Here is a 21,418-nt window from a genome sequence, read left to right as displayed (position 1 = left end):
AAACCTTCAGGCGACTGCCAGTGAAGGGTTGAATGCAGCGGGATGGGGAACAGTTAAGGAAGGGGGTCTTTTTACTGCAAGTCAAAAGGGCTGCTCTTGCCTCAAGTAGTGCCGCTGACCGCTCCCAGGAGGGAGACAAAATGTAAGATGCAGACCATTAAATATTGAAAGCAAAAGTTAAATATTAAAATTTAATATGGAACATTAATGCCAATAGACAAAATCAGCCAGAGCAGGACACAAGTAGGCCCAGGCCAAGGCCAAAAATGAAAGAAACATGGCTGAGGCTGAAAGCTGACTGTGGACGGCCTGGACCTTCACGGAGTGGTTCTTCAGGGCGGGCACACCCATCCACCTTCCTGGGAGAAGCAGAGCGGGGAGAAAGCCTTTCATAACCGCAGCCATAAAACTCAAGTCTTTCCTACAAAACAAAACACAGTGAAGTGTTTCAGGACCGCCAAGATTTCAGAACTCACGGGGCAGTGGAAGATAAAGAAAGGCAACAGAGAGGAAAATATGAGATTGCGGAGCCCTTGGGGCAGGAATCCTATCTTTGCTTGTATTTTGTGGACTGGGCTTGTGCGCTGCCAACTTGGGCAGAAAAATAACAACCAGAGTCATCAGAGAGGCACACACAGAGAGCATGCTCCTGCTGCTGCCAAAGGGTGTTTCTCTGAACAAGAAACAACACTTGGAGCAGAGACGAAAATGGGCTCAAGACTGGAACTTGTAGAGCCCAAAGTGAACCCCGTGGGAGGACAATGGAGCCCTACGCCCATGACGACCGTTCAGGGCCAGTGGCTGCCAGCCCTGAAGGACTCCAGGTGGTCTCAAATCTCCAGAGTTGTGAGCTTCCCCCCAGAAAGCCCATGAAATTGGCTGGTATGCTGTCCTGAAGGTGCTGGGTTTGATGTCAGGAGGGCCTGGTCATTTCCTGTCACACCTACACACAAATCTTGCTGGAAACACTTCATTACGAAGAGTTCTCACTCTAAGTGAAGGCTGGGAATGTGAGGCCAGATCGAATTCTTCTGTGGCAACAGCAGTCAAGTGTTAGGAACCAAATTCCGGGACCAGTGACAGGAAATAACCCCATGGCATTGGCCCTGGAGGGTTGGGATGACACAGGAGGTCATTCGTCTGGTGGTGAGCCTTGGAAGTGAGCCAGGAAGCAGGGGTTTTCAAGAGCAAGACCCCTAGAACAGCGGAGGTCTAGCATAACCAGTCCCGAGGTTACAGGAAATTTAAGAGGTCACGGAGTAGAAAGCCCCTATGCCTGGCCATGCCGTCATTCAACCTGGAAAAGACACAGAAGCATGCACAGGATGGCAGGGCAGAGGAAGGGCCCTGGCGAGCCCCCTTTCCCCAAGACCCTTTCTCGCTTTCAGGGGAGACATGGATGCAATGATAAAGGAATGAGGGTAATTTAGCTAGAAGGGTAATCCTCACAAGAAATTAGCAAGCATAAGGAGGAAATGAACATGGATCGGTGGTTCAATTTTAACCATCTGGAAGGATTAACTGATCAGTGCTATCAAGTAACCATATCAAGTGAAAGTCAATCAGGAGACAGCTTGGGGGAAAATTAGGTTTTCTTAAAGGAAACAAGGTATGAAAATGGAGGCCAGAGCCAAAAACGTGGAGCCAGTGTTACACGGTGTTTTCTTTCCTCTAGGCTTCTGTTTCTTACACTTCACCTTGCCTTCCTTCTCACTGAGCATTTTTAATTGGTCTGTCACCCCTCTTTCCAGATTCATCTGTTCCGACACTCATTTGAAGTTAATGAAGGGCAGCCTTGGAGGTTAAGGTGGCCTGATGAGCTTCAGAGAAGGGGAACTTTTTAAAATTGAGTTTATTGGTACATTTTAGGCATACAGTACAGTTACATTCATTGTTGGGATCTTCTACCTTTACAGGACAGGTCTTGGTTCTCATTTTTTCCCCTTGTCCCTGCCCTCCCTTCACGCCCTCCTCCAGAGGGGGAATTTTAATGAGGGGAACGTTTTGCTACTCTTGGTGTCTGCAGCCGCTCTTGGGGCTACATCTGGGGTGAGTCTCATTAGGTTCTCTGGTGGAATGTGGCCTCTCTCTCAAGTAATATTGGAGGCATTTCATAGGGAAAAATAGAAGTTATGGCTTACACACTATCAGTGACACCAAATTCTTCTTAGTGTCTCACAAAATTCAGAGAAAAGATTCACGAGCCAGATGGCATGGAATAAGAGTCCGGCTCTCATTCTGACTCGCTGGAGGAGAACTCTGGGTTACTCAACACCAACAGTTTCAGGCCTGCACTGTCACAGGGTGAGACCGGATGGGAGGATCCTCACTGTCACCCGGAGGCCCCTGTGGTTGTGGAAAGGCGATGTAGGGTCTCTATAAAAACAAGGGCAGATTGGAGCATTAGTTGTTTTCATCAGAGTAGCTTTATTCCACTCCACTTATTTGTAGATGGGATTCGTCCACAAGAGTTTGTATTTAGAAAGGGCTTCATGCTTTAAGAAGTGAAAAACTCATCAGGCAACAATACATGGTAACTAGCGCTTAAACATCACTTCCCTTTTCTAGCTCTTTCGATCCATAAATGAAATGCCGGCTTCAGAATACGAGGAAATTAGTGATCACTTAGATGACATCTTTCCTTGGCAGGTAGGCAGGTTGGTAATCTGACAGATACAGTCTCGATTACTCTAGGTCGATGGTTCCTCCGCTAAACTAGGGATGGGGATGCCAGGGCTTCTGTGTGCCAGGGCAATGGTAGCTGATTCGCATCCCTGGTGGCTTAAGACAGAAATCCACCTCAGTGCAGTCCTGGAGGCAGTAAGTCCAAGACCAGGGTAGCAGCAAAGTTGGTTCTGTTCTCATTGAACCCCAATTACTCCTTTCACAGCCCATCCCCAAATGCAGCCCCTCTCAGGGGTACCGGGGGTTAGATCTTCAGCATAGGAATTTGGGATTGGGAACACCTGGTAACCCTAAAGATCGCCCATGGTGTTGTTTCTTAACTTATTTTAATACTTCTGAAATAGTACCATAGGCACCCTTCACAAAATGCAAACAATTCAGAGCAGAATATAGCAAATTACCACCCCCTCCTGTCTCTGAGATTCTCTTCCCCCAAACAATGGCATTCTGTTTCTTTGTGCATCTTTCCAGAAACAATTTGTGTGTATTCATCTACTAGAGAGCTTCAGACAAAACTCTCCCACAGCTCAGCCCCAGACTGATTTAGGGTCTTGCACCCTGAGCCCTCCAGGGGTCTCTGACGACAGGGTGGATTTTGGAGACTGAGAGGGTTGGGCTGAGAACCAGGGCCCCCTGAGAAGCTGCTGGAAGTGGAGAAACTGAGGCCCATTCCAGGCCTACTGATCCGAACCTGTGTTTTAATAAGATTCTTTCTTGGGTGGAGGCAGAGTTTGAGAAGATAGGTAACTTCTTTCCTTTTTACTGGAATTTCTGGGTGGCCTGCAGATCAGCGCAGGATGGCCCTGAGCAGGGTGGCCGGAACAAAGGACCGAGTGCTGCTGCCCCCAGGGAAGGGACTGGAGGACAGGTTCATACAGTGGCCATCATTTGGGCCCAAAATCCCCTGGCTTCAGGTTCCCCAGGAAGAATAGAGGGTACAGCATCGAGAGCCATTGTTTCTCCCTGTCATTTCTCAGCGCCTAGGTTGGGACTGGTGAGGACTGAAAGACCTCCCTCGTAGGCCTCCAGCTCTGCACTTAGACGGGGATAAATGTGTTCACCATGAGCGGCAGAGTGGCCGCTGTATCCACGGCGAGCGTGCTGCAGATTGGCAGCCCGGCGCCCCCTCAGGCGCCTTGCAGTGGATCGCCGAAGCCATGATCCGTGGCGAACAGCCCAGCAAGGCTGCCCAGCGGCCGGGCAGGAGGGAGGCGGAGGGAGGTGTCATTCAGTCAATTAGCCGCGGAGACAGCTTTCCTTCCTCGAGGGTTGGTTTTCCTCTTTTCAGCACCACTAACTCAAATGTCAAACAAGCTGTAACTGCCACAGAGAACGGGCCTAACTACAGCTTTTGCTTTCTGTAGGAGACAGAAAACAATTCGCCCATTCTGGCTCTGCTGGTGGAGCTCTGGAATTTGGGAGGGAGCCAGGTGGGCGGCGTGTTAGCAACCTTGGGACAGCTCCTGGGTCCCTGAGGGCTGGTGGCAAAGCCAGGGCCAGAGGAGAAGTGAAGCTGGCACTCGGGGCGGCTGTAGGGAGATGGCAGCCCCAGGTAACTCAGAGCGTGTTTCCAGAGGCTCAAAACCCACCTGAAAGGTAATGAGGCTTTGCATTCCACACAGCTGGGGCGACCTGAGATGCCCTTCCCAGTCCTGGGATACCAGGTGTTCGCCCCAAAGAGGCGCTTGTGGGAGATACCAGAGCTTGGCAATTCCTTCTGGCAGCAGCAACCAACTGGTAGAAATGGCCCCTGGAGGGATGAGAGGTGCCAAGACCCCTGGGGTCCCAGAGCTGACCGGCAGGCCCGGGAGGCACCCCCTGCAGTCTGAGACTGTTCCTGTGGGTCTTTCCAATGGGGAGCCCCGGGCATAGTACTGATGTCCAGGAGTAGATTCACCCAGGCCTGGGCTGCCGGGAACATCTGGCCTCCCTAGGGTGCTAGTGTGGGTGGGCATCTCGGGCAGGGGCGGGCTACTCTCCAAAGTCGTTCGTAGTTCCCTGATCCAGAGTGGGGTGATAGTGAGGCATGGACAACTGGTCTCCACCCAGGGAGAGGGCGTAGACCTGGGCAACCTTGACCCCCAGGGACAAAGAGAGCACACAAACAAGGCTGGCTGGTGAGAAAAAGGTGGTTCCTCAACAAAAGCGGCAGAGGCTGAATCCTGAGAGGGAAGAGCAGAGCTAGCAAGAAAGTAAAAAGCTAAACAGTTAGAAATCAGATAGATTAGGACAAGAATGCAGGGGGAGACCAAGAACAGGAACCGAGGCTGGGGGCCCCTTACTGGCTTCTCCTGGTTGATTAGGGCCTGGCTTCCTTTAGCCGGTTTCCGGGGTCAGGTAGGGTGAACATAGACTGGGACACATGATGCAAATACCCTACTCCCTGCACCAGCCGTGGCCATCGGCTTCCCTGTGCTCATGTAGCTGCGGTCACGCAGGTCCCTGGCCAAACCCCAGCTGTATTGTGCTAATCATGTGTTGGTTCCACCTGGGGCATGCAGAAAACGCCTTGCCAAACTCCCATCCAAAGCACTTGTTTGGTTTTTTAGAGATCACAGGGGTTTCCTAACCCCTGAGCTCCCCTGAGAGCTTGGCTCGTGGCTTTGTGGCCTCGGCAGTCAGTTAAAGGAAGAGTTAACGCTAATGTAGCCCTTCCCGTATTTTAGGCACTGTACTAAGTATCGCAGAGATTCATTCATCTGGTCATCACTGCAGCACTGCAGGGCAGACTCCAGTATTGCTCCGGTTTTACAGATGAGACAACTGAGGTGCACGAGAGAGTAGGAGGCTTTCCCCAGGGGGCACCGTTAGTGGCAGAGAAAGGACAGAAGCCTGCACAGTCTAGCTCCAGAACAGCGCTTGTATCCACTACACCGTATAACATCCTCACTTCATCGCCCTCATTACAGCTTGACTCTCTAAATTGGCCTCAAAAATTGGTAAGAAAGAAAGAAAGGAAAAAAAAACAAAACCTGTAGAGTAGACGCTTTGTAAAGCCTGCTCCCGTCCGAGAAGGAAGGGTCACAGCTGAGCCTAGGCCAGCTCTGCCTGGCCCTGTGCTGCACAGCTTTAGGAAGTGCTTTGCCCGGGGAGCTTCAGAGTGGGTGCACGGACAAACGGGGGACCGTTCTCACAGTCCTCAGGGGCTCGGCCTGGACCTGGGCTGAGTGTGGCTAGGGGCCCAACAGCCTGAGTGTGCCTCGTTTAACCCTTGTGCTCGTCCTGCAGAGCAGGTGCGGGTGACGGTTACCCTCACGGCGACAGATAAAGGGCGAGCGCTTGGGCATCTGGCTGGCCGCCCTCAGAGCTCTGCTGTGAGAGTGTTTACTGGTGCCTGCTTGCAGTAGGCAGCGACTGCATTCATCCTGGGGAGTCGGTTCCTGGACTCTCCACTTCATGATTCTTTCATTCCCCTTCCCTTCCTCTCTTTCCATCTCTTGCTTTCCTTCCTATTTGCAAAAGATCCATCTCTTCTTTATGGTCTGACTTTTGTCTTCTAAAATTACTTGTACTTTGTGCCCTTCCAGTGTCCACTCCCCAGCCCGAGGGCTCCCCAGCCATGGTCTCGGTGGAGCCTTGTTTTCCTGCTCTGCCCCGTTCCTCGTGGCCCTCCCTCCCTCCCTGACCGTATGGATTTCCAGATCCACTGCCGCCCACTGCTACCTCCTCCACCCCAGCCCGGCCAAGCCCTTGCCCGGCCTCCAGACCACTGTCCAGACCCGCGCCTTCTCCCCGTGCTGAGGCCACAGCCCTGGTCCTGGTTCCCACCCTGCTCTGACCAGCACCCATGGCCTGCTTTCCTTGCCAACAGCTCCATGGCAACCAGGCCAACCCAGCTCACAGCCAGCTCGAGCTCGTGTTACCTCAAGGGCAAACTTGGCGTCCCAGACCCACCACGCCCAGCCCCAGTGCTGCCCAGGCCGCTCAGACACCTGGCAGAGAGGTCTAGGGCCCGACGGGACGGGACCTCCCTTCAGTGCAGCCCTCACTCCCAGTAATCCTGCTATTATCCCTGCTCTGCAGAGGAGCAAACAGGGTTAGACTTTCTGAGTGGGGCAGCTGGTAAACAGTGGGACAGGACACGAGGCACGCAGTTCACATCTCTCAGCCCGCAATGTGCTTTTCCTGACTTCACTCGTCTGCTGGGTATTTTCTCAATTTTTCTTTTGCCATATTCTCATACATGGTCCTCACTATTTAATTTTCTTTTTCTAAACAACCACTATTTATTTTTATTTCACCACATCTTGCATCATCCCGAAAGAAACAAATTTATCCGGGTTACTCTTTTTGATAAATGCCCAACCACATGGCCCTTACTGTTCTCGTCCACCCTCCCCAGGATTGCAAGGTCGGGATGACTGGGGGCCGCCTGGGTGTCAGACAGGCCTGGCTAGGCCAGAAGAAGCTGTCTTCTCAGCCTCCGACTGTGGAAGAGGGTCTCCCAGCACCCCTGAAAAGGAGATCACCGAGCCGGAGGGTCCCTCTGGCCTGCACCGGATCCTGACATTTCTGGGGGGTGTGTGGTCCAAGCCAGGCTGCTGGACCTCAAGGGCCACAAGGCCTGGCAAGGCATAGGCGTGGGGTGGATCTTTGCTGCCCATCTACCAGGCCTGCAGCATCAGGCCCTCTGTCCCCACAGAGAGCCCAGGCTGGAGAGGTTGGGGGTGTGAAGAGGAAGTGGTGATTCTTTTCACCTTCCTTTGTTCCTTTCATTTTTGTGTTTCCCGGTGTATTTGCACAGGTAACAGTGAGTTCCTGCTGGGGAGTTGGCCCACGCACGGCACGTGTCTTCCCCCTCCATCTCTCGGTCCCCTTCCCTTTTACAAAAGATCCATCCCCTGAATCTCCCATTTTGCTCTGTGTGCACACTGTGTGTTTTCCTAGGATCCATGTGCAATTAAAGCTCATGTGTCTCATTGTTTTTTCACTTAGCATTGCGGTCTCGAGGTGCATCCGTCTCCCTACGAATGACTCAGGTTTATCCCTCTGTCCTCACACCCCTGCCCCCATGCCACCTGCCAGGAGTCGGGAGGAAACAGAAACCAGAGAGGAGAGGCTGGTGCAGCTGTAAACTAATCGCAGGACAGCAGGCAGGTATCACCTTGCAGCGACAGCCCCCAGAGAGTGTGCGCAAGGGAGAGCTGGAGTCGCCGCCGTGAAACATTAGCATGTTGACACGCGTGGCCCCGTGCAGCAGGGCTCTCTGGTTACCAGCAAACTTCACCTCTGCCCTAGCCCCTCCACACTGGGCAGCTGAGGAGGCCCCGAGCCAGGCCCGGGGCCGCCGTGGTGGGGAGGTCATGCTGTCCAGCAAGCTCTCCGCGCTACTCACCTGTGACCTGTGTGTGCCCTGGGCGGACTCGGTGGGGACCTCCCTGCTCCTCCGGACGTGGGTGGGTGGTCCGTCAGTGCATCGCAGAGGCTGTGTGACTGTGAGGGCGGTCACTCCCTGAGTGTGTTTCCTCGTCCACGCATGCAGATGAGTGTGGCAAAGTGCTATTAACCGGGCCAAGGCAGAATCTCCAGGTGAGACCAGGGAGCAGCAAACGTCTGTAGGAAAGAGCAGGAGGAAGCAGGCCCGAGCCCTGTCTGGTTTCTCTCTGTAGGATAAGTGGGGCAGCTGGGCAGGTCCGGCATTGACGCTCTGTAGGATGAGGCCGAGTGGCAGTTCACTCCAGCCGGGAGCCTCTGCCACCTGAAGGAGGATGCAGAGGCAAAGCTGAGGCAGGATGGGCTCCACCATGTCCCTCCACTGCACCCTTGAGGGGTGTGGGGTCATCGGTGCTCAGCACGGGCAGGTGGCCCGGGCCTCAGCCTTGTGGAGCTGCCAGGGTTCTGACTCGGTGTCTCCTAGCTGAGGCCTGACCTCCCCAGACTTCTTCGCTGTGAGGAGTCCCTCCCTGTGATCCCTACCCTAGATTGCATGTACACAGCTATGTTTGTGGAGAGAACCTGACCTTTAGGGTTACTCTCACGTCCCAAACCCTAGCTCACAAATGTGTATCTCTTGGGGAACTTGAAAAATATCTCTTCCTGGGTCCTGTCCCAGGAAAATTGGGTCCATGAGGTCTGGAGCCCATGAATCTACATTTCTTAAGCTGCCTAGGAGTGTTTGCAGAGTGGACGATTTAGAATGGAGATCAGCATCCTGACTGTCTGAGTCAGATGGTGCGGAGCCAAGAAATGGCCCATCAAGCCCCTGGCGGAGGGGAGAGGAAAGCTCAGGGGTCATGGTGCTGAGCTTGAGGCTCTTGTCCCAGGGTCATGGATTTATGGGCAGAGTTGAGTTGTGGCAGCAGGAGAGTAGGTAGGGCAGGCTCTATTTCCGGTGTGGAGACGCAGCGCCGCTGGTTTCCTCCAAGGATGCTGGGTGGGCCGCGGCAGATAGACAGACAGGCTCCACTGGCTCTCGCCTGGGCTGAGCACACATCTCCACACGGATGCAGGTAATAGCCTCGTAATGAGCCTGCTGGGCTTTCAGGGCTGCTCTGAGCGAGCTCGGCTCTGGGGTCGAGATGGACTTCATCTGCCGGGCAGCCAGTGCCACGGAGCAATCAGGATCGCTCTGAGAGCGTTTGCATATCATGCGCCCATGAAACGAGGCACCTGGAGTCGGGGTGTCCTAGGAGGCCCCGTACAGGGCCCTGTGCCTCCGAAACCCATGAGCATATGTGTGTGTGTGCGCACACGCTCGCTCTTTGCTAGTGTTACATCCTCTCCTCCAGAAGACACGTGTGGCTTGGGGACACGGGAAGCGGCTTTGATGTCCTCACGCCTGCCTTCTGTGCTCTCTGGGCGCTCCGCATGGTGACTTACAAAGCCCACAGCCCATGTTTGATCTGAGCAAGACCTGACACGGAGCCGCCAGTCCCACGAGTTGGTAAATATTTTCCAGGTCCCAGGCACAATGAGGATGGGGAGCTCTGTGGAGATCAAAGGCTCCCCTCCCCCACAGACTTTGTAAGGGGATGGGGCTCAGCCAATAGGTACATTTGTCCTGAAGTCGCAGAGGAGGGTGGGGACCAAGGGTCACCTGGGAGCCCACAGCCACCTTCCTGGGCCTCTGTCCTGCCCAGCTTTGGCTCCCTGGCAGTGGAGGGGCCGACTTGGAGCCCTGCGCAGCTGTCTCATCAGTACCCGACGTAACGTCCCGGCCCCAGCAGCACATTGCTGGTGACTTCGCCATGGCTCCTCTCCCATTCTCCCTGAAGCCTTCGCTGTCCACAGGTCCACGAAAGTCACTGGTCTCAGTGCATTGCAGGGGCTTTGTCTTCAAAGGGCCCCGCCCGGCCGCCTCACACCCTGCAGCTCTCTGAGGACAGTGACCCTGTCACACCTATAGCTCTGGCCTCTGCCCCTGGCTGAGACCTGGAAGGCGAGCGGTGGCCACTCAGCAAGGACAGCAAAGCCCCAAACTAGGGACTCGAACGTCTGGAACCAAACGTCTTCTTGAGCCCTAAAGCTCACTTCACCTTGGCCTCGCCCCACGTCCATGCCCAAGTGCCTGCTCGGTGACCTGTTGGAGACCCAGAGTTTTCCGCTCGACGTCAGACTACACGTGCTGCCACCTTGCTCCTGCCAGTGCCAGCAGAGGCTGTGCCAGGAAGGGAGCCGAGCGCCGGAGCCTGCAGGGCGTGGTCACCGGTTCGGCCTCTGCCAGGCTCCTGCAGGGCATGCTGCTGCTTCCTGGCCTTCCTGGTGCCCACGGAGGGCCAGCTGCTGTTGTGATAAAGGAGTCTGAGTGGGGATTTAGATTCTGAAGCTACGGTGTCCCCGGTGCTCAGTATTTCACATCCTCCTTTCACCCTCACGTGGAAGGTTCTTCCCCCTCCTGGTCTACAGAGGAGGAAGCTCAGTCTGCAGAGGTCCATAGCTGCTGAAATCAAGAGCAGTGGAGCTGGGGGATGCAGACAATGGGCCCAGGAGCAGCCAGATCAGAACTCGGTCGCTCCTAGACTGGCGTGCCCTGGACCGTGTAATGGGGCAGACCTAACTGTGGAGTAAGAGCAATGACGGGGGCCTCTCTGGGTTATGGCAATGACCAGATAGTTGTGTCCTCAAAGTGGCCAGCACTGGGTGGGGGCTGGGGAGGCATCGCCGCCGTGTCTTTTCCCCTTGGCCTCTTCTAGCGCCATCTTGGTGTTAGGATCCTGACAGGAAACCCAGTGCTCTAGCCCTGATGGGGTCTGTTGGAGCCTTCCTGTCCCGTGCCCCCTTTACTGTCGTTGTTTCTAAGAGAACATAACGAGAAAGCTGCCGTTCTCCACTCTTCACACCCGCCTCTCAGTGCAGCTGTGAGGCTCCCTTCACATGGGCTGCTGTGACTCTGACAGGACAGGGCCTTCCAGAGCAGCAGTTACCCAGCCAGGAACTCCACACAGATTGAAGGGAGAGAAGACAATGAGAACAGAGATGTACGCTGCCAGAAAATTAAAGTAGAAATCAAATAGGATTAGGATCCCTGAGTCTCAAATATTTAATTGTCATAATTGCCTAATTAAAGATGGGTTTAAAAGCACTCCTCCCTCCTCCCGGCATGCAGGGAGGCTCTGTTTCCAGGAAGGCAGCCGGAGTGCTTACACCACTCAGCATAGGAATGGAGACTCCTGACAAACCTCACAGGAAGGACAGCCATGCTGCCTCTGTACTGTGTTCACATTTAGCAAATACAGAGCATGTACGACTGTCCACTGTCCCCACAGAGGCCCGGGGACCAGGCCATCGAGAGCGGACCAGCGCAAGATGTGGAACTGGCTCATGTCACCCAACTGACTGCTAACGGATCACCAAACCCAGAGGGGCATGGGCAGGAAGAAGCTAGGGCTTCGCCGGGGGGCGGATCCGATGGGAGGGAATGGGAGGCCAGCAGGTGTGCGCTTGGGACAGGTACTGGGAGAAGTGGGCGTGGTGTTTCATGAGGGCTGCCTGCCCGCATCCACAAGGCCTGTCTTTTGGGGGTGGCAGTAGTGCCTAACACATGATAAGGGTTTTAAAACGTGGTAGTTTCTGCAGAGTAGGGCCTGGCAGCCTCCAAGATCTCCTCGGGAGGATCTCCAGTGACCCACAGGGCGGGCTCGAAGTGGGAAGAGAGCGAGGCCCAAGAAGCAGCCACGGTTCCAGAGCGGACCCAGGGGTGCTGAATAATTTACTCCACTGCAGGGTCTGCCGCAACACCTGAGAGCATCAAGAAATAAGCACAACAGGCTCCCTTTAAAATGTATTGGTTGCAGTTTATTTCCTTGTGAGTATGCGTGTCTTTCTGTTCGAGGAGAAGCCCAGACAGCTGGGCTGGAAACTCTTCCTTCCCCGTGCTCGTCTCCTCATTCTGCGCTCTCGTCCACGGTTCTCTCTCCCTCCTCCCTTGCTTTATACTTGCTGTCTTTTTTGCTCCCTCCCTCCCTCCCTTCCTTCTTTCCTTATTTCCTTTCTTTTTTTCTTCCCTTTCTTCTTCCTAATCTGTTTACTCACTTATGCTCAATAAACTTTAACAAATTTGACTCCAAGGGCTCTCAACTGTGTGGATGAAAACACATTGGAAAAGAATGCTCTGAGTTGCTGGTACTCCTGAATGATTATGTATGTATAGACACACATATTAAGGTCATGCCACATTGAAGGCACCAAACTCATGTACATGTGAGAGCTGGCACAACCTTTCTGGAAAGCAATAGGGAAAAATACAGCCAAAGTTTTGAAAATGGACATATCTATTAAGCCAGCAGTTCTACTTTGGGGACTCTGTCCTAAATGATGGGGAGAAAAATACAGTGGTGCCTCACTTCATAAGCTTAATTTGTTCTACAACTTTGGAAAAGATGGCTGTTGTTCTGTTTGTCACTTGATGCAGAATTGGCAAAAAAAGAATCAAAATTTTGCCAAATGCCTTTGTTTATAAACCAAATTGTTTGCAAACAAAAGCATCAGGGAATGGAGGTACCACTGTAAATGTGGAGAAGGCTGTATGCAAAAGATGGTTATCATGACATTATGTGTAACGAAATGAAAATCTCCCTAAATTCAGAAACAATCTAAATTGTTTAATAAAATGTACTGCTGCCTCTACTCAGTGACATCAGGTCTGAGAGGTGGGAGTTGGAGGGAAGTTCTAGAAAGGCTTCCTCGGAGAGTTGACAAATAAGCAAAGTTCTGAGTCAACAACACACAGTCACTCCAGAAAAAGGGACCACAGATAATTCTGAGCAACTGCTAAGTGACAGGCCGTGACGAGGTGCTCCTTGTACTTATAATTTATTCTCTGTTACTGAGCACCTACTATGTGGCGTTTGCTAGATGATGTTTAATGTGTGCTTCGGCATGCATCATCTCTTTGAGGATTCTCAAGAATTCTAGAAGATTAATAAAATGTCCCTATTCTAAATGTCATGGAAACAAAGTTCAGAGAGTTGACTTGCCCGAGGTCAAACAAGCCACGGCCGTTCACTCAGTGTGGGAAGTGCCCCGTGATGCCTTGGCTGACAGCTGTGTACCATGTTTACTCTGAGAGGCTGGTCAGGACCAAAATGCACTCACACCTGCATCACGCAAGAGGTGTGGCCATTTGGATGAGGGGGCAGGTGCAGCTGCCTCGCAGAAGGTCAGTTTTAGGATGTCATCCCTACCTTGGGATTCTGTCTGGACTAATCAGACTCTGTCACCGAAGAGAAACTACGACTCAGTGATACAGTACCCAGCGGGTGTCTGCATACACAATTGCATTCTCACAATAGCTGATCAGATAGAACGAGAGGTTTTGAAAGCCACACTGGACAGAAAAGGAAACTTCCATGTGTGCTGGGGATGTGAGTATTGTGGAAATGCTGTGAACAGGCATATTCATTTTGGAACACAACCTGAGCACAGAGACGCAACAATTTAAAAGCATGCATATTCCTTTGCCCTACTATATCCTCTCCACAAAAGGGATCCAAAAATATGCAGACTTGTGCCTCCCAAAGACATTTATACAGATATTATTTACAAGAACAATAACTAGGAGCTATCCACATCAGGGTTAGCAAAAAAAACAAAAAAACAAAAACAAAACAAGAAATGAAGGCACACTTATTCCATAGATGATTACAGACCAAATAAAATGATCTTTAAGAAAAAGGCTCTTATTAAAATCAGGACATGGTAACACAATGTCAAAATAAATTGTGTCTACACTAGAGTATGGTCGCAGCTATATAAAATACTAAAAGGAAAAGTTTCAATGTGTTAAAAGTGGTTGCCTTAAGCTATGGGATATTGATTTATTAATCACCATAATAATCTTAGAGGTAGGATCTGAAATAATTATGCTATGCAGATGCTATCTACGCATTTTGCATGTTGTCATTTATCCAATTCTCACAACTACCCCAGAAGATGAGGACTGTTATTACAGACACAGCTGACACAGAGAGGTGAGGCCACTTCCCTCTGCCACCCCAGCAGTCAGCAGACTCTGGCTTCCTAGTGTTGGAACACAGGCTCGCCCTCAGGGGTGCTGTGCCCAGCAGCTGTCAGCGCGGAGCTCAGCAGGTGCAGTGGGTGGAAGGCTGTGTCCTCTTCCTCTTCCAGGCCCTGTGGTGCATCCTAGTCCCCGTGTGCAGGGGGAGGCGGGGACACTGGTAAGAATAGGGACACTGTGGTGCATGGCCTCAGTGCCTGCTGGAGTTTGGCCTGTGTCCCAAGGGTCCACTGTGACTTGGGTCTTGGTTCCCCAGGTGCAGACTGGAAATGCTGGGGACTCTAGGAGGTGGGGCCTGGTGGGCAGTGCTTGGGCTGTGGGACCCGGACTCTGCCTCCTGTGCTGCTTACTCTGACATGTGCTCCTGCCGGAAGCAGCCTGTGTCACGTGTGCCATTTTACTGACGGAGAGATACCTGGCAATGCCTTGGGCAGAAGAGACCCTGGAGAGCCCTCTTCCTCCTGCTCTCTCTACCATGTGAGGAGATAGCGAGAAGATACAAAGCAGCAAGGGTGCCCTCGTCGACCCCTAGCTCTTGGATTTCCAGCACCCTGAACCACGAGAAGTGAAAGTTGCTGTGGTGGTCACCACTCTGTGGCATCTTGGAGGAGCAGCCTGACCTGAGAGAAGAGGTTTCCAGTTGTCACCTAGAGCACCTCATGTAGTGTTCCCATTAACTGTGCAGGAAATGTACCACACCAACCCCTCGTTACAGATCAGAAAGTCGGCAAGTACTGGCTCACGTCCCCCCCCACCCCCGACCCAGCAGGTCAGCTCTAGAGTCCTTGTTTTTTGAAGGCTGTATTACATGGCCTGCTTCTTTCTTCTGTTCATTTCTGGGCTTTCACAGACTTACTGCAACGAAGATGCAGTTCGCTGTAACTTAAGTGTCATCTGACTGTGACTTGCCCTGTGAGGCCAGCCTGCTGTCCACTTTTGTAATGAAGTTGAATCAGAACATGCTCTTGCCTGTGATTCAGGCAGAAGCGCAGTTGAGGCCCAGGGCCTGTGGTCTGACCCCTGATTCCAGTGATCATTGAGCGAGTACGGGTCACGGGGGCGCTGGAACCCAGGTCTTCTGAACACTGCTTGGAGGAAGTGAGGCACTTCTTAGTACACTTGTATCTGTGATGTGGTCATGTTAATCTGCTGCCAGCGAGCTCTGTGACCAGGTCGGAGAGGCCTAACCTGGAGCAAACGGTATGCCCAGAATGTTGTTTTTGCTCTCAACCGCCCATCAAAGCCCAGACAGTCATAACAGAAGCGATGAATGACTCTGGGATCCTTTGTAAACTGCCAACATTAAAACCACTTTGAAAGACTTGGGTGTGGACCCAGGATAAGAACATTTGATCAGACAAGTAAGAATTGTGAGTGTTTTTAAAGAGCATTCCAGTCATTTCAGACGTTTTCCTTCTAAATGGCTAGGCAGTAAATACACAAACACACCCTTTGGAACTGGAAGAAACTTTCCACCAAAGTAAGCCTTGGGGCCACTCCAGTGCTGGTGAGAGGAAGGAAGGGTGATGCTGAAAATTCTAGGAAGCCTAAGCAAGACACAAGTGCCTGAGAAGCCAGAGCCCAGTCAGGCTGTGCTAGATCTGTGCCTGTCTCATCAGGAGTGTTCCTCCAAGCACAGAAAGAAATTTGAAAAGACCTACTGGGTCATGGAGGGACAGAGGGAGGGATAGATAGAGGATCAGAGAACCCTCATCTTTTGAATATTAGTGTACATTTTACATACTTTATATGGCTTTAGGTACTGTCTCACAACATGTAGCTGTGGTTTCTCATACATACATATATATATATACATATATATTTTTAATTTTCATTAGTACATGTTTGCAGCACGTAGTGATTACATTCACCTCAAGGACTTGGTATGTGTACATAACATAGCTCAACTCTTTTTATGTCTTCTTCCCCTCCGTTTCCTCTCCCATTCCTCCCTTCTAGGTCTCCTTCACTTTTGCAAAAGATCTATGGAAGCTGAGACTCAGGGAGACCAAAGACCTTTCTTTAGTTTAGGCCACTAAAGTAACAAGGAGAAAGAGTTACCGAGAGCAGCACTGAACAGTGGCTTAAGGATGGGCTCTAGAAGTCCAAGATCCAGGCGTCCACAGTGCTGGTTTCTTCGGTGTCTCTCCATGGCTTATAGAGGGCAGACTTTCTCCTCCATCCTCACACCAGTGGGTCTGACTTCCCTCTTGTTCTAAGGGCACCGCCGTATTGGATTGGGGCCCATTCAAATGACCTCACTGAACCTTTATTTCCTCTTTTAAGTGTGGATCTCAAAATACGGTCAACATTCTGAGGTACTAAGGATATGCCAACATAGGAATTTGGGGGAGGAAAATACAAAGCTAACAACCTAGCTTCACTTCTTTTTATCAGTATGACTTTGGACAAGACATACATCAATTCCAATATTTATTTTCCCTACTCTGTGTTGTGTGACAGGAATAATATCTATCTGGGTTGTTGGCAAAGGCAATAAACATTTAAAGGCAGTACACCACTTCTGGACCTGCAATTTTATCTTGCCTCCTAAGACTGCAGGGATGTTCGTATTCCTTGGAATCCCTGTCTAATTTTGAACATTATACTTTAAAAGGAACACTGGCAGATTAGAGGGAAAAGAATGATGAAGGGTCTCGTGTAAAGGGCACAGAAGGAATAGATATTCAGCTCAAAGAAAAAAGATGAAAGGGGACATTCAGAGAATTGTGTTAATATTTGCTTACTATTAAGGTGAAAGGAGTCAGTCTGCTGGTTACAGAGAGAGACACAATGACAACATTGTAGGAAGAAAGATTTGAGCCCCTTATCACAAGGAATTTCCAATAGAGCATTCAAGGCTGCAGGCCTGAAGTTTCTGTCTCAGAAGGTGCAAGCCCAGGGGACTTTTGGGACATCTATTTTGCTTAACATAGTGCTAAGAAATTTCACACGGTGTAGAGGGCTAGATCCTGCTTTGTGGAAGGATTGAATAGCTGGCCTCTCCGATTTTAAGTACCCTCACCCATAAGCTACACTGCCTAAAGAAAGGAAATACACACAGGCAAGTATAATTAATGGAGGCACCTTACAAAGAAATCAGGATTCTCAGGAAACTTAGTGCAAAAAGCCTGTCTCATAAAATACAGGTACCAGTGACTGTCTTCAGGAAAAGAAGTGATCTCCCTTCCTCGCTGTGCACAGCTACCAGATGGCTCCTTGGCCTCAGAGTTCAGTGCACCCTCCAGGTGCAGCTCTGTCCTAATCAACTAAAACTTCTGACTTTCAAATCCAAAGGGACTCAGCTTGAGCTTGATACCCGCTGGGCACAAGAAGGGGCTACACGGCTCAGGGCGCAGGAGGGAGCCATCCATGGAGAAGGGGGTATGGTGGGTGAACGAACGGGCACCTTGGAGCATCCAGCTGAACTGGATCAGCGTGGTCTAGGCCTGGAGGACACAGCTGAGGATTGTTACCAACAGCATAGAAAGAGAACTGAAGGGGAAGACCGCTGGCTGTTGATTTTCTAGGAGAAGTTTGCTGTGGATGGTTTTCCAGATGCAAAATTGGCTGTTCTCACTGGAGGAGCTGGGGGTGGTAGTGCTTGATGTCCCTGGGAATGGCTGCTGTTCTCCTCAGGGGAGCTCTGATCTTCACCGTGAGCGTCACTTCCTGGCCCAGTGTAGATGCCTCAGCCTGGTGGCACAGATCCTTCATCCCACCGGCGCAGGTTTTCTGGCTTCCACCACTGGCCTACGGGCCTTCCAAGTGCAGATCCTCAGTACAAACAAGCATGAGACACTGCTGTGGGCTCCAGAGGCTGGACTCGAGAAGGACACTGCCTTGGAGTCTAGGCCTTCAGCTGGATTTGTGTGGGACAATGCTATGGGATGCAGGCCCTCAGCTGGATTCTCCGAGTCTCTACTGCGCAGCTAATCTCTTACATTCCTTTGCATTTGACTTTTTGGGAGACTACTATAAAATAATCATATAAATTATGTGTCCTGTATTAAATCTATTCCCTTGCAAACCCTGACTGCAACAGGGGGCCAGAGCTTCCAGAGCATGGAATGAGTGCTGTGTAACCATCGAATCAAATTTGGCCCCAGAATTTATCTAACACAGAGATTTGTGTCTCTCGAGAGATTCTGCTTTGGTGGCTACTGTGTGGGGGAAGGGAATCGTGTATTTGAGATCACGCAGTCTACTACCTTATGCCTCCTTGACCGCATGCTGCTAATTTCCCCACTTATCCGTAAGAGTGCACACTCTATTTCATAGGGGTGGACTCGTACCTTTCACGTGCTGTGGATCAAATGGTGTTTACTCTCAACCTCCTCTTTCCTCCAACTTAGCTACAGATGCCAGGGGACGGATGACTGCTGCTTCATCCTGCTTGGCCCCACAGCATCTCCCACACCGCCTACTGCTGTGCTGATTTCCCATGGAATCAGTATGGTTCCGAGAGCCTACAGGAATGGGATTTTTCCACCTCCCCAAGCCAGACAAGGAAACACACTCAGAAAATGCCTAATGGCTCTGCAGTTTGACACAGCCAGTAGCCAGGCTAGGGTGAGGGTGAGTAATTACCAGGAGCATACATGCTGCCCCAGAGGCTGGCAGCCTGTGTTACGGTCAATTAGCTACCAGACACAATCATCTAGGTTGTTAATTATTACTGGGGTGTTGAAGCCATGAAACCCAGAGGCAGAGAACAAGTGAGGGTATCTGTCACTGGGTCTCAGGCAGAAAACCCAGAGAATTGGGTTCCCCAGGGGCCACTGTCCCATGTCAGGCAGCTGGAGAGGTTCCAGGTCCTCTCTTCACAGGTCTCAGTCCCAAGATGAGGATGAACTAAACCAATTCAGTTTATCCATGATGTACAAGCAGCAGGCGGGCTCCGGCGCTAGAAAACACAGGCAGAAATCTCCATGCTCTTCAAGAAAGCAGCATGCATGAAGAGGAAAGAGCGGGCACGGGAAAAGCTGTAAGATGGGCCTGGCCACGGGACAGGAAATCCGGTCCTGACTGGTGCTATACCGTGTGACCACATGGGGCATGGGGAAGGAGACAGCATTACAGGCGCACCTTAAGGACAAAGGCAAGGACATTCCGGGAAAGAGGGAGAGAAACAGCACAATGCGTGTCCTTCCGACATCGCAGTGGACCGTGTAAAGGGCAGAGCTGTGGAAGGCAAACCGCACTGAAGCCACCTGGCTCCATGGACTCCACCTGGCTGTGAAAGCCAAGGCTCCGCCACTCACCCTGGGGTGAGTTCTTGGTCTGCCTTGGACAGTCTCCTGGTCTATAAGGAGGCAGAAGTCCTTATCCCCTGTTTGCTTCTGAAGATGGACTGGGATTGTGCAGATGCCCAGCGGGGGCAGCTCAAGCCCAGACTGGACTCTGCCCTACGGATGAGAAATGACACCTAAACATAATGGAATTTATCCAGGGTCAGGAGCTGCCGAGTGGCAGAGTGAGAATTGGAGCGGATGCCCGTCTGACTCCAAAGTTCACCCTGAGGAGAGTGGGCAGCACAGGACCTCTTTGAGGAGAAATGAGTGCAATGCTTTTGGAGGAAATGCGGTCCAGGGGCGGGTGGGCTTCCTCTCACTAACGAGTTTGTCCAGGATGATGCTCGGCATAGGCTTCAAGCTTTCCGCCCTCCGTTTCCTGCCTCTGTGCCGTCGCCTGGCTCCTGCATCTCTGCCTCATCGCTCTGATATCCGCCGCTCAGGTGAGCTTGCTCCTCCGGCTTCTACTGCTTTTCACTTCACTCCTTCCTACTGGTAGTGCTCTGGAGGGCGATACATTGAACATTTGTTCTTCTTGGCCACTGGCAGCCTCATCTAGTCTCAAGTATGAGGGACTCCGCTCTGTACCTTGAGCTGCACACACTTAGCTGCCTTCCTCCCCTGGGGTCGCCCAGACTAGCAGAGAAACAGAACGTGTTCAAGTACCTGTGGCCTGGAAGACCAGACCTCCAGCTCTCCTATGATCTCTGAGCTCTGTGGCAAAATCGGGACCCCTTCATTGGGCTCCTGCCATGGCCCCTTATCACCACGTGCAGTGGCCTTTTGTGCTCGAACCCTAGATGGAAGCAGCCCATTCTTCTGTAGTTGCCTCTCCCAATTCTCACTGATGATCACAGACAGACCCAGGGGTGAGGTAGTCACCTGGCCCTACTTTCTAGTTACCCCTATTACCCCCGGTGCTCATTTAACTGCTTCCCTTGTGGTAAGACTTTTACTGTTAGTACTCTTGTAGGTCTAAGGCTAACTGTCTTGGACAGGAAGAGTCCTGACATAGCTGGCTGCGCCTCTGCCTGGTGCTGACCTCTGCTCGCACTGAAGGCCGGGAAAGCTGTGGGGATTGCTAATCCTGCAGCAGACTTTTCCACTTCAGGGGAAATCATGTCCCTTTGGAAGTCAACTCAAATAGCATCAAAGAGGGACCAGCTAGGGTCTGCTCCAGAAAGGATGAGCTCCTCGGGTCAAGTTCAGTAGCCAGGGGGGTGTTGAGTGTATAAATGTTACAAAAGTCTTGTCCTACAGACAAGGTCAATACAGAGATAGTCTCAGAAATACGAGATGCTTCTTTGCCCCCTTTTGGGGTTATCATATAAAAATAAAAGGGACTTTATCTTACACGGTCACGTTATATTTATTGTTTAGCAATACTTATAGTGACCTGAGGCTAGATCCACATTCTTCTCATCAAATGCACATTTAATATCTTTACAAACAAAGCAGCTGAGAATTTGAACCTGTGTGGGCAAAGAGGGAATTCAAAGAGGAAAGATATTTACCCCACATTACTCGGGCTAAGATGGGACTGCAGTTGATTCGCTTTACAGGGTTCTGCCCGAGGTCAGCCCCCCAGAGCAGGGTCCCCTGCACGGGGCTCCATCCCGAGCCTGGGTCTGGGGGCTGCCCTGGCATTGTGAGGCACTGGGCCGGGGCTTCCCACCACAGAGAGCTCTGTGGGATGAGAACAGGTCTCAAGCAGGAAAACAGTTTCAAGTTCAAATAGGACTGGAAGCGCTGGGCTAAATAAATGGTTCACCGTGGGACTTCTCAGAGCCTTCCTCTTCATGGCGTTCACTGCCTCAGATGATTCTGAAGCGATGCTTATGCTTTTGAAATAGGCTATGTGGTCACCCTTTTCAAAATTCAAAATATATGAAAGATTATGCACTCAAAACTCTTCTCTTCTTCATCCAATTCATCTCATCATGAGCAACATTTTTGTATTTGATTTCAGAAATATTTTATGCAT

General features: G+C 51.4%; 1 protein-coding gene across 1 annotated transcript; it reads right to left on the bottom strand.

Annotated features, from left to right (window-relative positions):
* Window positions 1–223: 223 nt before the first annotated feature.
* LOC104873663 lies at window positions 224–8,490 on the bottom strand. Its single transcript, XM_010640465.1, has 2 exons — window positions 8,021–8,490; window positions 224–421 (listed from the first exon to the last, which is right to left on the bottom strand). The coding sequence occupies exons 1-2, from the start codon at window positions 8,465–8,467 to the stop codon at window positions 224–226; spliced, it is 645 nt and encodes a 214-aa protein (XP_010638767.1). The 5' UTR covers window positions 8,468–8,490.
* Window positions 8,491–21,418: the final 12,928 nt, after the last annotated feature.

Source organism: Fukomys damarensis, unplaced genomic scaffold, assembly GCF_012274545.1.
Source record: "Fukomys damarensis isolate Sample0158 unplaced genomic scaffold, DMR_v1.0_HiC HiC_scaffold_16, whole genome shotgun sequence".
In the NCBI taxonomy this organism is placed as follows: Eukaryota; Metazoa; Chordata; class Mammalia; order Rodentia; family Bathyergidae; genus Fukomys; species Fukomys damarensis.
The sequence above is the reverse complement of the archived record's forward strand: the minus strand, read 5'-3'. Positions and strand labels throughout refer to the sequence as shown.